At 44.8% G+C, this 16,025-nt stretch overlaps 1 protein-coding gene across 9 annotated transcripts in view; it reads left to right on the top strand.

Moving 5' to 3' along the window:
- ADGRF5 (adhesion G protein-coupled receptor F5) overlaps positions 1 to 16,025 on the top strand; it is a 101,712-nt gene that overhangs the window by 69,135 nt on the left and 16,552 nt on the right. For 7 of the 9 annotated variants that reach the window (XM_078055266.1, XM_078055268.1, XM_036111924.2 and 4 more), the window contains 6 exons: positions 2,704 to 2,925; positions 4,333 to 4,536; positions 9,865 to 10,035; positions 11,889 to 12,008; positions 12,162 to 12,371; positions 14,759 to 14,971. In XM_078055266.1, coding sequence (XP_077911392.1) covers positions 2,704 to 2,925; positions 4,333 to 4,536; positions 9,865 to 10,035; positions 11,889 to 12,008; positions 12,162 to 12,371; positions 14,759 to 14,971 — 1,140 coding nt within the window. The remainder of the gene's footprint in view (positions 1 to 2,703; positions 2,926 to 4,332; positions 4,537 to 9,864; positions 10,036 to 11,888; positions 12,009 to 12,161; positions 12,372 to 14,758; positions 14,972 to 16,025) is intronic. The other 2 variants (XM_078055269.1, XM_036112331.2) reach the window with 1 other exon arrangement.

Below are 16,025 nucleotides of genomic sequence, written 5' to 3' on the forward strand. Positions count from 1 at the left end.
TGATGCACGGGAAAGTTTGAGAACCCCTGCTTGGGATCACATAGAGCAGTGATAAAATTCTGGGGTGTTAGATGTTCTCCCCCATTTTACAAATGGGTACAGAGTTGTGTTCTGTTGTGTCATTAGGTGGGTGGACCTATTATTACTTGGGAAATAGCCAGCTGGGCAGAGATTTGGCTGGTGGATGTTCTAGCTAACTCCAGTCCATGGTTCCAGACTCAAGGTGATTCCTCCTTGGAGGGACAGTGTCCCCCAGCAGGGAGGGCTCTGAAAGGACTGTTTGAGGCACACCTGGGAGAAAGGGCACCCCTTCTCGAGGGTTAAGCCATCCTTACAATAGGTTTATAAGTTTTGTCTTTACATTCTCTGGTATTGTTAGACGAAAGATACATACATAATTATAAGAAGGTGCTACAATATAAGCAAGAGAAAAAGCAAAATAAAAATTCAGAATACGTTAAGACAGCAACACAGGTGAAAACTGGAAAATTAAAGGAAGGGGAGTAAGTGGCCTAAAAGTATGGGCTCCCATGGAAGGCACCCAGCAATGCTACTCCCTCCTGACCCCCAGCACCACCCCCAACCAACACATGTTTTACCCCGAAAAATTCCTTATGTTTATGGTTCTGACGGCGTAGGTGAACATCAGGCTCTAGTCTAGGTAAGCTTCGGTTATGATTACTCCTCCCCCCAAATTTCAGTTGTGTTGAGGATAGTCAACCATTTAAAGGAGTCAGTATCTAGCAGTGTTACTGATCAGCGGCTGTCGGTCCAGAAACATGCTGCTGACAGTACGGTTCCCAAAAGTGCTTTGGAGTTTGTGGCTTATCCTTCCAAAGAGCAATGAAGTAATTGTGAATGGAGCTCAACACCATTTCTGCAGAGCATCTGCATCCATCTCTGCAACCATCTCCTTGGAAGACCAGAATGATTCTGTGATATGCACAGCTTCCGAGCAATAAACAGGAACGTAGCTCCCCCGTCATCCTGCTCTCCATAGCATCACTGCTATTTACCTAGAGTATAAATATCCAAAAGGTTGAGAGATTGGGTTTTGTTTTGCTTTAATTATAATTATACTGGGGGGCAGAGAAGAGGAAGAGAACAAGAAAGAAAAAAAGCTGAATGCATGAGTTGGTATCAGAAAGTTATTTTAAATCTTTATGAAATACCAAGGGCACAGGGCAATCAATGTTCAGAATATTTCCATTTATTTGGTTGTGTATTTATCCTCAAAATAATTAATGTTTGATTAATTAGCAGGGGCGCTTAACCAGAATGCCCCTTTCTTTCATCACTGCCCATAAATTCATGGTCAATTCCATATAACCACATGATACCCGTGGTCTTACTAATCATTATTGTTAGCCACAGTGATGATGAAGAGAGACACATTGTTATTGTATCTTTTCTGTGTTAAGCTCAGCATGTTACACAACTTGTGTCCTCACGTATCCTGTGAGATGGGTACTGTTATCTGCATTTTATAGGGAAGGAACTAGAAGCGGAGGGAGGGTAAATAATTTGCTCAAGAACACATAGTAAGCAACGTAAGTCTGTATGACTTCTGAGTCAGTTCGCTACATTAAGTATTCCCAGGAGGTCTTGTTTCTTAACAGTTGGGTATGATATTTTAAAATCATCTTTAATTCAGGAGCCTAAAAAAAGTGATAAGAAATATTTAGATCCCTTGGTACTTTGACTAGAACATCAGAGCTCCTGAAATTAATTTTACGGTATTGTGATCCCATGTTGACAATATGGAGAGGGTCTGGCCTGAGCATGGAGCCCATGCAAAACAGCCCTCATAGAGCTTCCCTTATCCAGCACCTCTGATTTCCTCAACGTGTGGAATTCATGAAGGATGTACAATAAGAAACACAGCTTAAAGGGGAAAAACGCACGTTGTGTAAACAAAGGACAACCATAAACACAAAAAGCAAATGTTGTATTTTATTTCTATCTGTGAAATGACTTAATGCCATGGTTCTCCAGATTTGTACCATGAAAACAATAATAGCTGCTATTCCCCCCAAATCACCTCTCCGTAGCTCTCACTGCTCCTGTTTTCCAGACAATGAGCTGAGGCTCAGAGAGGCTAAGTAAATTCCCTAGGGCCACACAGCTGTGTGTGGCACAGAACCAGGATTCAAATCTGGACCTGTGTGTCTATAAAGTTCTCCTTCCTAAGGGCCCATGGATATGAAGTCTTTAAAAAAATTCTTAATTCTTAACAGACTTTATTACAAGAAATTATTTTTCCCCATTTATAATTCACCAAAAACATACAACAGAGCTTTCAGCGGTATAAGATACCCGTTATTGTCAAGAGGCGGTTGATAAATTATTGAGTCATTAGCAAAGAAACTTGAGGTTTAAATGAGTTGGTGTGACTTTTTTATAAACAAGTGAGCATTTTTCTACCAGACTATGTGAAATACTGAAAATAGCTTTGGAATCCACATCACTACCAATGAGACCAATTAAGTGTGCACAGACTCCAAACTGGAAGCCTTGTCCCCGGTATCTGGCAGGTGGCAGCTCTTTGGGCCTCAGACACCAGCTGTCCGGGGATGGAAGGAGGAGGACGCGTTGCCTCCTTCTAGAAGCACTACAGCCCCGTGTGGTGGGGGGTGCCCGCTGGGTAGTCTTAATTCCATTCGTTTGCTCTGGGATCTTAATACCTTTCCTTTGGGTTTCCAGATGAAACGAAGTTCACCATCATACCAGAAATCATTTTTGAAGGGGACACGGTAAATCTGGTGTGTGAAAATGAAGTTTTGTCCTCTAACGTGTCCTGGCACCATGTCGAAAGCCACTCTGACTTGCAGAACAGCAGCAGATTCTCGGTCTACAGCACTGTGCTCAACAACGTGACCTCCATATCGAGCCTCACGATTTACAACATCACTCCGGGCGATGCAGGTGGGTTTCCATCCAAGAACGGGTGCGGGGAAAGGAACAGAGAGCTCATAAAGAAGCAAGCCTTGGAATATATATACATAGTGTTTTCCTCTTTGAAAAGAAGTCACTGGCCTCAACTTTTCGAAATTAAAAATGAATCCCATGGCATATGAGTAAGCAAATATATCCTTGGAGACAAAAACAGATTTCCACATTTACCAAGGGCTTTTGAGTTGGAAATGGAGACAAAAATCCTTCTTTTTTTTTTTAAAGATTTTATTTATTTATTTGACAGAGAGACACAGCGAGAGAGGGAACACAAGCGGGGGAGTGGGAGAGGGAGAAGCAGGCTTCCCGCGGAGCAGGGAGCCCGATGCGGGGCTCGATCCCAGGACCCTGGGACCATGACCTGAGCTGAAGGCAGACGCTTAACGACTGAGCCACCCAGGCGCCCCTCCTTCTTTTGTTTTTAATCTTTAAAAAATTTTAAACAGTTTTGTTGAGATAGAATTGACATATAATAAGCTGTACATATTTAAAGGGTGCCGTTTAGTAAGTTTTGACATATGTGTGCACCTGTGAAACTACCACCCTCCTCAGGAGAGTGAACATATCATTTCCATCACCCTCTGCGCGCAGTTTTCTTGGATTCCCTTGTAATCTCTCCCACCTCCCACTCTCCCTCCCAACACCCACAGAAGCAGAAGTTTTAAACCTGACACTCTAGAATCTAATAACCCCATTGTAACCCAGATGTCAGCAAGGGGCATCTCTTTTTCCCTGACAGAGAAGTTGGGTTGCAGACACATGGGTCCTGTTACATCTTTGTGGATTCTGATTTTGCCGCAGAGTTAAATAGAATGCCAAAATCATCCATGACCTTCTAATTCTCCGAGGCTTTCCAATTTTTCCTTTCTACCTCTTTCATCATCACACCTTTTTTCTTAACAGCAAAGACTGAGATTTCTGCTCCTTCCTTAGAACATCTCTCTACTCATTAGCTTGTGGCATCAGAAATGACCTGCGTTGACCTTCTGCACTTCCTGAATGTTTCTTTAGGTTTGTTTAGAGCAGGTCTTGGATGCTTTTGAAAACGATGCTTCGGGAAGTACTGTCACGACACATGAGATGAGGCTATCATTCTTCTAAGGAATTCCATATATGTAATAAGAAAAAATGCAATTGTAGGGACACCTGGGTGGTGCAGTCGGTTGAGCATCCGACTCTTGGTTTTGGCTCCGGTCGTGATCTCGGGGTCTTGAGATGGAGCCCTGTGTCAGGCTCTGTGCTCAGCGAGGAGTCTGCTGGAGATTCTCTGTTTCCCTCTCCCTCTGCCCCCCACCCCTGCCCGGCTCGTTCGAATGCTCTCTCTCTCTCAAATAAACAAATAAATCTTTTTTTAAAAAAAAATTTGTGTATTCTATGCAGGTGAATATATTTGCAAGCTGACATTAGATATTTTTGAATATGAGTCCAGAAAAAAAATAGATGTCATGCCCATCCGAATTTTGGCAACTGAAGAAATGAAGGTGACGTGCGACAACAATCCTGTATCTTTGAACTGCTGCAGTGAGATTAATGTTAATTGGAGCGCGATAGAATGGAAGCAGGAGGGGAAAATAAACATTCCAGGTAAGAATGTCAGATGCCCTTTTGCGTATACGTTTTTGCCTCTTGGCCAAGTAAAAATGGGAGATGCACTGGGTGGGAGAGGAAATGTCAGATGGCTGTTTTTTCCCAAACTTCAGACTATAAAAACACAACTAGGCTTGATGCCAGCTCCAACTTAGCTATTCTAGAACAACATTCCAAAAATATATGCATACAGATGTCATGCTTGGGTTGTAGACAAGATCCTGGCTGGGATGACCTGATGACTTAGGTCCACAGTATCTCCTGCCTGTAGAAAAGCTAGCCCCCCACCTTCCTTCATTCATCATCTTCGACAAAGAGCTAAGGATGAGGTCATTGGCTTTGCTTTGGAGTCTGACTCGGAACTTCTCTTTCTGTGTCTCTTCTTTTGGTGTCTGTCATTCTCACACCTCTGCCTCTGTCCTACATCCTTCTGTATTACCTAATTCTGTGTCTTTGTGGTTTTTGTTTTGTTTTGCTTTTTTATTTCTCAGTGTAGAACCGTTTGTCTCTTAATTTTTCCATGTCAATTTCTGATCTTGCTTAGCTTCCTTTTAGATCTGAGATATTACTGGAAATTCTCCAGCCCCCCATTTATACTGATGAATGATAATAATAATAAATTAAAAGAGCAAAACTGATTCTGTTTTGTATAACAGTTTATGATTAACCAATGTTTTAAAAATATGTTATCACTCTTGATCACATTTAAGCCTGATTGCAAGTTTGAAGCTGGAATTTCTTTCCTCCAATTTGCAAATAAGGAAATTGAGGTCTACACTGACTTATCTGAGGTTGTCAAAAAGGAAAAGAAAGAAAAAGAGAGACTCACCTCAGGTCTGATTATGCAAGACCAGTGTTTGCCTTGGCAAAACTCTGTTAGCCATGCCTAAGGAACCAGTGCTGGTGTGGTCTGATCTGGAAAAGTTTGTTCTGGAGTGGGAGACTTTTTTGTCTAGAAACTTCACATAACAAGATCCAATCCTTCCCTTAAGAAATGACAGCGTTATGTGTTCATCTTTACACTAAAAAAATAATTAAAGTAAAATGTGGGTACATCGGTGCAGTAAAGCTTTATGGTACAGTCTTTGCTATCAGAATATATTAGGTTATAAAAAAAATAAAATAATGATTAATTTACGTGCAACTTGTCCTGAGCCCATCTATTTGCAAGGCACATTTCACCTGCTGCATCTGTATTTTACTTTAAATACTCCAAAGAATGGGAGAGGCATCTGGTAACTGTTGAAAATGTTGACACCTGATACATTTAGTCACTGCCTTGATTTTTCAGGACGAGGAGGTGTAGGCACCCTGGAGAAGCTGCCAGATGGGAGAAAGACCTTGCAAATTTCCCTTGGTACTGACTTAATGTACTTTGAGCTCCGAGAGCTGAAAGCCTAGCCCTCTGGCAGAGGAACCAGGAAGTCTGCAGTGCAGATGCTCAGGGACCTCTCTGTGGCCACCACTGCCTCAGACATTCCTAATGCCCAGTGCAGGTGACCCGGCTACAGAACAATGGATTTCCTGCCACAGGGCTCACCGCCCGGGGACCCGCACCGTCCGTTCATTCTCTGATGAACTTAGCCTCTGCCCTCGGCACCTTGCCTTCCTCCTCCCCTTGCAGTCCCCGCTCTGAATCTCTCTCTCTCTCTCTCTCTCAAATTCCACAATTCCTTTAGCACCCATTGTTCCATATCAGTAGGAGACAATCTAGCAAAATAATTCACTCCAAAGCATGAAGAACTGAATGGACCACCTCCTCTCAGAAACAGACCCATTTCGTTTTCAAAACACAAGGGATAAGACAGAGAGAAGGTAACCAGCAGTGGTAGGATTTCTAGCGTGAAGAGGGTGGTCTTTTTCTAATAGGGAGGGGCTTCCTGGAGTGTTTCAACTCATCGGGGCAGCAGCTAATGATATAGATGGTAATGGTCTGAAATAATAGTATCAGTAGTAGTAATGGTAGAGGTGGTAGTAGTTACTATTATTGGTGCAGCATCTCCCCGGCCTGGTGTAGGACTAGCTAGCTTCGCCTGCACGGAAATGCATTGACAAACTGGGGGAAACTAATAGCAACAGAGTTTATAGTGTCACTGTAGCTGTTATGTGGTGTGATGATAAAAACTAATGGAGCCTTAATTCCCTCCTTGCCCACAGGTTAGAGCAGTTCCCAAATGAGTTCAGAAACTTCTTCATGGCCCTGCCTACCGCACTCCAGTGGCCCATGATCACGCGGAGTATTCATAAAACAACTGAATCTCTACAAGAGGGGGCCAGTTCCCTCTTGGCTGTGACTTTGGGTGACAGCAGAGGGAACACCTTCAAACTCCGCGGTCCCCTTACTTGGGTCTTTTCTTCCTGATCGCCCCACTGAAATGTTTAAGCATACGTCACCGTGTGTGCCTGCGTGCTGTCCCAAATGCTTTTGTTTTGGTTGGGTTTGGTTTGGGTTTTTTTTTTTTTTTGCAGCCAAACAGGGCATCAGTCAGATATAAAGAAGGGAGACTGGCTGTTTTTCTTTACTGAGTAGAAATCAGCCTGTGGCTTTGGAGTCCCTTGATGAAGCGCCCCAGAGGTAGGCTGGCTTCAGGGTCTGAGGTGAGCCCTAAGTAGAGAAACAGCTGGAAGTGGTCCATAGCATCCTGAAGGCTGGTCCCCATCCTGGCTACACGTGAGGGTCACCCCAGGGGTTTATTAAACAGACCAGCTCTCAGGGCTCTACCCTCGAGCAACCGCGCCAGGATCTCTGCGTTAGGGCTCCAGGTGATGCGGATTCAAGTGCGGTCCGCGAGCCAACCGCCAAGAAAGAATTCTTGAGTCGTTTTTGGTGCTAAAATGTGGTTTTATTGAAGCACGGGGACAGGACCCCTGGGCAGAAATTGCTGCACTGTGGTTGTGAGGAGCACTTGATTATATACTTTGGAGTTGGGGGAAGTAAAGACAAAGGAAGTTTCCAAAAGGATTTTCATATGTTAGAGAAGACTTACAGGATCCTGGAGCCCTGACTATTGTCAAGCTAAGGTGGTTTTTTTCCTCTAGCAAGGCATTAACATTAAGATTGGGAGTTCCTGGAGGAAGGGTATACTCTGCTTGCCTCAAGTATTTGTCCATGGGCTGCAGGTTATATGGAAATCTAACTTTATCTGCATTTCTTTTGCCTTTGTTCTCCACATCACAGGCGGTGGCGTATTTTCTTAAATTTCACAGCAGATTTTATGGGGCAGAGGGGCGTGAGGACCATGCATTTAGTCCAGCTCTTCATTGTACACATGAGACACTGAGGCTTTCTGTGCATGGCCCAGGATCTCCCTGACAGGAGCTAGGGATGCCCCGCCCCAGCCTTGCTCTTTCTCCTCCTGGGTGTCTCTCTGCGTGTTCCTAATGAGCCACGGCTAAATCCGATTTTAAATAGTGATTCCTCTACTTGTGGGAATGCCCACGGAATTGTACAAAAGAAAAAAAAAAAAAGAACGTGAGCCAAGTGCTCTCCAGGAAGACAATACTTAGTCCTGAAAAGCCACATCACGGCTCTGCCACGGGCGTGCCCAGCTGGGTCACCTCACTGATCGCACTTTTGTCTGTTAAATAGTGATAATGGTACCCATTTTTGCAAAGCTTTTGTGGGGAGAAAAAAAACCATGATGATAAATGTAAACATTTAAGACAGAGTTGAATACACTGAGTCTGCCACAAGAACTGTTTTCTGATCATGATGATACCTTTAAAACCCATCCCCTCACTTTTCCTGTGTGGTGGCAAATCTTCTGTGGAGAGTATCTAGCCTTGAGAAGCAAACTTGTGATCACATGTCATCTCTTCTCCAGAAAGCCCAACACCAACTTACTAGCTGTATTCAGTACCTTCTAGAGCAGGACCCTGAGGGGCAGAACCCCGGGGCGCTGGGGTGCTGGGGTACTAGATGAAGTGCAACGTGAATGCTGCCAATCAGAGATCTTGCTTTTGTTTTCTGAGTTTACCATCTCTTTGGAGCCTTTCTGGACCTACAGGTGTCAGCCTCACAGAACAATGTAGCCCCCCCACTCCCCCCACCCCCACTGTTTGTCTCCTGAACAGCAAGCCACAGATTCTGTGCTTTTGTTTGAACCAGTGGTTTTCTGACTTCACTGTAGAAATCTTTCTTCAAGCAAAACCTCAGCCTCAGCACTAGTGACATTTGGGGCTGGATAATTCTTTGCTGAGGGGAGCTGTTCTGGGCATTGTAGGATGTTTATCAGCATCCTTGGCCTCTGTTCACTAGATACCAGTAGAACCCCCACTTGTAACAATCAGTACTGTCTCTGAAGAATGCCAAATATCCCCCAGGAGGGCAAAACCACTCTGGTCAAGAACCAAAGTCTGATATGCAAAGCAGGCCATAGTGGAGCCACTTGAGCTGTGAATGGGATTAGGGGCTTTTTACCCTCCCCCCCCACCCAGCTCCAGCTCCCGAAGCAGGCTACTGGAACACCACATCCTCCAAGGGGTACTGATTCACACATACAACCGCACCCCAGAACACTCCAGCCACCATTTCTGTCTTTCAAGACCTAGAGCAAACCTCTGTTCCTCTCTGAAGTCTTCCCTAGTCTCTCAAAGAAAACTCCCCTCCTTCAACCTCCATAATGTATTTAGTGGCTTAGAGGTTTCCTCTCTACTATGCATTATCATTTCTTCTGTACGTCTCTCTGTATTATTCATTCTGAAAACTCATTGTCTTGCACATCAGTTTGACTGTAAAGCTGGGCCTCAAAAGATAAGTAAGCAGCAACGGGAAGAAGGAAGGAGGCTTCTTTCTCCTTTCAATAATAATGGTTTAAATAATCTGACATCTTTTTTCCTTGCAGTTGAAATCATATCCAAACACCTTACTTCTCTCTCTCTCTTTTTATAAAAATTTTTTATTTAAAAAAAAAAAAAATTTTTTTTATTTTTCCTGCCCCAGCGACCATCACTAAGGGTCTGTGTGAGGGGCCAGCCCAACCAGGTGCTGTTCTAAGTGTCCCTGTATCTTAACTCATTTGACCTGACTACGATCCGGGGTTATAGCTATGATTAGTCGTCCCCATTTTCCATGTGGAGAAACTGAAGCACAGAGCATTTGAGTGACTTTTTCAACCCTACCCCGCTAGTAAGTGGTAGTTTGGGATCTGCAGCGAGGCCACCTGGCTCCCAAGTCTGCAGACCTAACCACCGTACAATCCTCCCTCTCCAAAGAGAAGAAATCGGATTTAAATAATAACTCCTTTTCACTGATGGGACCTCTTTGCCCCTAAATCGAATAGTCAGCCAAATGTGACAGTAAAAGAACTACTTATGTCATTGCAGGCAACCCTGAAACTGACCTAGAGTCCGGCTGCAGCAGGTACACCCTCAGGGCGGACGGGACTCAGTGTCCCAGCGGGTCGGCTGGAACGACGGTTGTCTATGCGTGTGAGTTCGTCAGCAGCCACGGGGCCAGAGGCGGCAAGAACATAGAAGTGACATTCACCTCTGTGGGTAAGGACTCCTTCACTACGATCTTTAGCCTTGCACCTCAAGCCAGGGCTGTCAATCCCCTGGGAAAATCTCTGAGCTAGCGGGAGCGTGGCTGGGATCAATCACAAGTGGGCGACAGAGGGGGATGTCCCTCTTGCCCATTTGAATTCAGAGGAAGCCTTTAGAAGAAAGAAGGATAGGGCTGGGGACCCAGGGCTGCAGGGAAGGGAAGGTCCTCCTGGCACTGAGAAGGCACTCTCGGATTAGTTCTGTTTAAGCATCGAATTTATGTCGAGGGTGATGCCCCAAATTTTCCCCTTTCCTCCCGTGATCCCATCCTCCCTTGCACGCCAGTAGCCTGGTGCACGGCCCACCACCAGCAGGCGAAGACCCGCTCTGCCCTCCCTCCCCTCCCACTCCACCTCTTCTAGAGAGAACGCTGCAGGAAGCTTTAATAATCAGATACTTTGTGGTCATTTTACAGTTGCCTTGAGTGCTTTTTAATCTTTTTGACTAAAAGCTTTTGAATGAGTTAGGCCTCTTTTCAAAAGTGTCATTTCTTCTCCTCATGTAATAAAACATTCTGACTTCACCCCTGTCTGCAAAAATGGGACACTCACACACGTTGTTTTTCTCCCCATCTTACAAAAAAATGAACTACTCAGGTCAATCATCCAACGCCCTTGAACGATTTGGAGAAAGGCTCATATCAACACTACCGATGACTCTTGTTCACACTTGCTACTCTCATGACTTAGCGTTTTTACAAAGATCGAGATGATGCTTACCTGAAAACATTATTGCCATAGACGAGCTAGTGGGTCTTTTGAACAATTTGCAACTTTCTGTAGTGAGAGCAGTTGTACACTTCAGGTTTCGACTCAGAGTTGTATTGATTAGGTGGGCTTTTGGTTGTCATAGAAATGTGTTTAGCCTTCACTGAAAACCACTGGTCTGGTAGTTTGGACCTCATCTGAGAATCAAGAGGAGCAGGTTCAGGGTTCCATGAGCCTCTCCCTTTCCACTCTCAGAAACCACCCAACCTTAGAAAGGCATCTCTACACCAGATCCCTACAGCCAGTGAGGCCCATGGGAGGGGCACAGCAATCCATGCTTATGCGACCGGGGGACTGTATCTGGACATTGGGATCCCAGCTTCTAAGGGGCACTAAGGAAAGGCCTGATTTCTTTTGGTTGTGACGAAGGGCAAGATTTGACACTGTTGGGAAAAGCAGGCTGACGTCAGTGGGCTCAAGGCATGAAACTGTTCACCCTTAGGAGATAAAAGGGAATGGCATTTTGAAAAATCAATGACATGCTCAAAGAGGGGTAGAAAGATAGAAGCAGAAGCCAGAAAAAGTGAACTGTTCCTATAAGCTCTTACCTTTGTAAGGGTCTTGTTAACATTTTTGATGAATAATTCCTCATGAACGTATGAGGACATTCTCATAAGGAGGAGTAAATGTAGAGAGACTTAGAGTTAAGGTGCCTACCCCTCCCAGTCTGCCTGAGACAGTCCTGGTATAATTATTTGGGCAATACATTCTACCATTCCTGTACTTCAAATGTTATTCCAGAAATCACTCTTCGGCTTAGTAAGTATTGACTGTGCACTATAGTCAGTGCTAAGTCCTGGGGAATGCAAAGACACAGAAAAGAGAGTCCTGCTCTTGAGGGGTTCACATGTTTATGAAGAAGAGATATAGAAAGAGAGAAATTAAAATACAACGTGGTATTATTTAAAACGTGTTTTAAAAGAGTAGAGAATGGCGTTGTTACAAGAACAGAGCCATTTGGCACGGAAAAGGTTGGAGGGGAGCTTGGGTTAAGTCAACAGCTCTAAGTTTGCAACCTTCTGCCCTGCCGATCATCAGGAGATAATCCCAGCCACAAAGGGGAAGTGCACGAGTTCCCAAGGCAGGAGATGGAAATGAGTACAGTTGAGAGCACCACCGGGAACAGCGTAGAAACAAAGAAAGCCCAGGAGCCGCAAGGTACCCATCCCACATTGACACCAGTGGAGTCAGGACGGCCCATGCTCTCTGCCTCTGTCTTAAATTTCACTCCTGTGTTGATGTCACCAGAAAGACTAAACCTTGTGCTTGTTGTTGGTTTTTCTTTTGTCCGTTCTGTGTGCGTTCTTTCAGCCAACCTAACAATAACCCCGGACCCAATTTCTGTTTCTGAGGGACAAAACTTTTCCATAAAGTGCATCAGCGATGTGAGTAACTATGATGAGGTTTACTGGAACACTTCTGCTGGAATTAAAATATACCAAAAGTTTTATACCACGAGGAGGTCTGCTGCTGGAGCAGAGTCGGTGCTGAGAGTGAAGATCGCGACCCGGGAATGGAACGGTGGGTGCGAGACCCCAGACCCTCTGCCGCCATGCTGCCCTGGGGCCCCTGGGAACACCCTGTAAGAGGGACCATCTCCGGAGGGGCTGCCTCGGGATGTGCCTGCACCACCACACTTCATGCAAGAGCTCTTTAGGGGAAGGTGTCGCAATCTCCATTGTATAGATGTGGAAATAGAGGCTCAGAGAGAATAACAAATGCTCCCAGGCTCCTGCATCTCAAGGTGCAGAGTCAGGACTGGAACTGGGTTCTCCGATTCAAGAACCTGTGCTCTTGCCATGAAGTTAAGAGGATTGTTTTGCTGTTTATTTTTAAAGATGTATTTATTTATTTTAGAGAGAGAGAGAGAGCACAAGCGGGAGGGGCAGGGAATGGGAGAGAGAATCCCAAGCAGACTCCCCGCTGAGTGCGGAGCCCCACACCGGGTTTGATCTCACGACCTGAGCCAAAACCAAGAATCGGACACTTACCTAACTAAACCACCCAGGCACCCCAAGAGGATTATTTTTAAAAGTAGTTTTACCAGACTTTTAGGACTTTTTCACCCAGTTGTGATATTAAAAAAATCTAGGTAAAGGATTTATATGCCTGGTTCCAAAGAAAGGAACACTTGTATTTTGTATTTATCTCTACACATTATTCATGTTGGAAAGAAATTTGGAGGGAAAAAAAGGATTTGATAGAATTGCTGCAATAATGACTGACATGTATTGAGCCCTTCATATGTGATAGGCATCATGCTAAGTGTTTGAGTGGGTTAGTTCATTTAAAACAATAAACCTAGAGGACAGTGGGGGTTATTAGTGTCCCCATTTTACAGGTGAAGAAACTGAGGCCCAGTGAGGGTAAGTAAAATATCTGAGGTTATACACCTGGTAAATGGCAGAGCCAGGGTGAAATGGAGACTGTCTGGCCAACCCTTGACCACTCCACTCTGAAGGCTTTCATTAACTATAAGTTTAATCAGTCCAGGTCCTACGAGTCCTAGGTCTTTATTTGTTCATATAAGGCCTAGGCAACATTGTAGAAATAACTAGTCACTCTGTGGCTGGCCTTGGCTGGGGGCATTTTTAAAACCACCTCACTTGGTAGCATACAGTCAGAAGATGGAGTATTTTTCTCCCGTGCTGAGCTTACACATACTCTGTCCAATTGCTCTTTCCTCCTGAGGAGCCATAACTGAGGAGGAGCTGTAACGTTTCCAGGAACATAAACTCTTTAACAGTCCCATACTCGGGCACTAAGAAAAATCCGTTCTCATCTAAATTAACTACACTTTTATTTATATTGAAGCTACATTTCCATTCCTCCCAACAGAAAACAGAGGGAGGTTTGTTCTCTGTCCTTGTTCTACCTGTTTTCCCTCTGGCTAAGTTGCTGCTCTGGTTCCTCCAGAGCTGGGGCAAAGAGAAGGAATGTAGAGAAAGTCCAAGGGTCTTACTCAACTGTAGATGCTGTTATAATCTTCCTGTACTGTCCCCATGGCAGCTGTTAAGGTGGTGGCTCATCCTCTGATATACCCTTGTATAAAGACCACTGGGATAAGGTCCTCTCTAGAAGCTCGACCCAAAGACCATGCTCAGCCTACTCTGCCTCACCAAGCACGGGTGCACAGGCTACTCTTGCTGAAGCCTTTCCTCTGTCCTCCAGAAAGGCCAGCCAGCCTCTCGTCTTTAGACTTTACTAAATGGGAGTCAGACATTAGACGTCCAACTCGGGGGTCCACAGGGGAATCTCTCTCAAGGATTTCAGCCTACCCCCTCCACATGCTTTGATGGTGTGATGGTGCCTGGGAACCGGAATGTCTACTCACTCACAGATGGAGTGAGGGAACATCCCACCACCACAGAGCTCCAGCTGACTGGCAACTGTCTTCGAAGAACTCCTCAGCCCAGCACACACCAAAATTCCCATTTCCCCCCCTGGGTTAATGAAAGAGCCTTGGAGTAAGTGTTGGGAATCTGGTTTGAAATGCAATTCCTGGGATGCCTGGCTGGCTCAGTTGGTAGAGCATGCAACTCTTGATCTTGGGGTCTGGAGTTCAAGCCCCACGTAGGGTGTAGAGATTATTTAAATCAATGAATAAATCTTTAAAAAAAAAAGGAAAGAAATGCAATTCCACACCTAACAGGCTGTGTAACTTTAGATAAGCCACTTAATTTTACTTAAAAGTAAGTGAATATTTAGGCAATGGGTTAGTCCTTCAGATACATAGATAACCCGGAAGGAGAGTTGATCAAACATGTTCTCGTCCAGTGTCCAAGAAGGTGTGATGTGCCCTTGCCCATGCTTGACAGGGAAAAGTAAGCCTCTTCTTAAACTTCCTAGCCAATGCTTTTTTGGAGCAGTGATCACATTCTATCTCATTTTTATTTCCTTCCACACAGGAACCTATCATTGCATATTTAGATATAAGAATTCGTACAGTGTCGCGACGAAAGATGTGACCGTTCACCCACTGCCCCTAGAGCCAGACATCATGGTGGATCCTCTGGAGGCTACAGTTCCATGCAAAGGTTCCCATCACTTCAGGTGCTGCATTGAGGAGGATGAAGACTACAAAGTAACTTTCCAAATGGATTCCTTATCCTTTCTTGCCGGTAAGACACTAATTGCTGTATTGTGAGGACATATTTCATTCATGTGGAGTCTTAAAACAGCGGTAAAGAGACATAAGGATTGCATCAGAGAGAGAATGTAACAGAGGGAACCTCATGAACCTTTATTATCTTCTGTTTTGTTATGTGGCCCGTGGCTTGTTGGTTTGTGGCAGAATTTGAGGGTCTGTGAGGGTGGAGCCCATGGGTTTTAGTGGAAGCTGTCGAAGACAGTGTTAAGACATCTCCACAGGCCTTCTGCTTCCTCAGGATATCAGGTATTCTGGTGGTCCGTCCCTCCATGCTATGAATCAGCATGCTATAAAAACACCACAGAAATCCTTTTAAATGCACAGCTGAGCATCCAAGAAAGTGAGAGAAATACCCAAGGGCCAAAAACATAAAGAAAAAGAAAAATAGAAATGCTTTAGCTACTGCTGGGGCTTATCTGAGGGCATCGACCAGTATGAGAAACCCAGAACCTTGGGGTTTTTTTCCTAAAGATTTTATTCATTTATTTGAGAGAGAGCTAGAGAGAGAGCACAAGCAGGGGGAGGGGCAGAGGAAGAGGGAGAAGCAGACTCCTGGCTGAGCAGGGAGCCTGACATGGGATTCGCGCCCAGGACCCCGGGATCATGACCTGAGCCAAAGTCAGATGCTTACCTCACTGAGCCACCAGGCGTCCCAGAACCTTGGGTTTTAAGGCTCTGAGAGAAAGGCCTTGTTCCCTATGCAGTGATTAAGGCACCCCATGTCACCAGCACAATGTCAGGACCGTCAAAGGGTGACATGCTCACTCAGGAAGAGGATAAGTAGAAAAACAAAATTTGTCTGCCAGAGTTAAGAGCTTGGCCTCATCTCCAGGTGGACAAAAATTTCCCCGGAGAATTACAACTGTCCTGCCCTCACTCAGGTTTGGGTTTGAATTTATATTGCCTCCATGGCCCGGGACTCCAAGCTGAGGAGTAACTAACGTAAAGTGGTCCATGAGTAACACCCAATGGTACCTGGCCAAAAAAAAAAAAAAAAAAATTCGAATCCTCTAAGGTAGAATGTA

The sequence above is a fragment of the Halichoerus grypus genome, chromosome 9 (genome assembly GCF_964656455.1).
Source record: "Halichoerus grypus chromosome 9, mHalGry1.hap1.1, whole genome shotgun sequence".
In the NCBI taxonomy this organism is placed as follows: Eukaryota; Metazoa; Chordata; class Mammalia; order Carnivora; family Phocidae; genus Halichoerus; species Halichoerus grypus.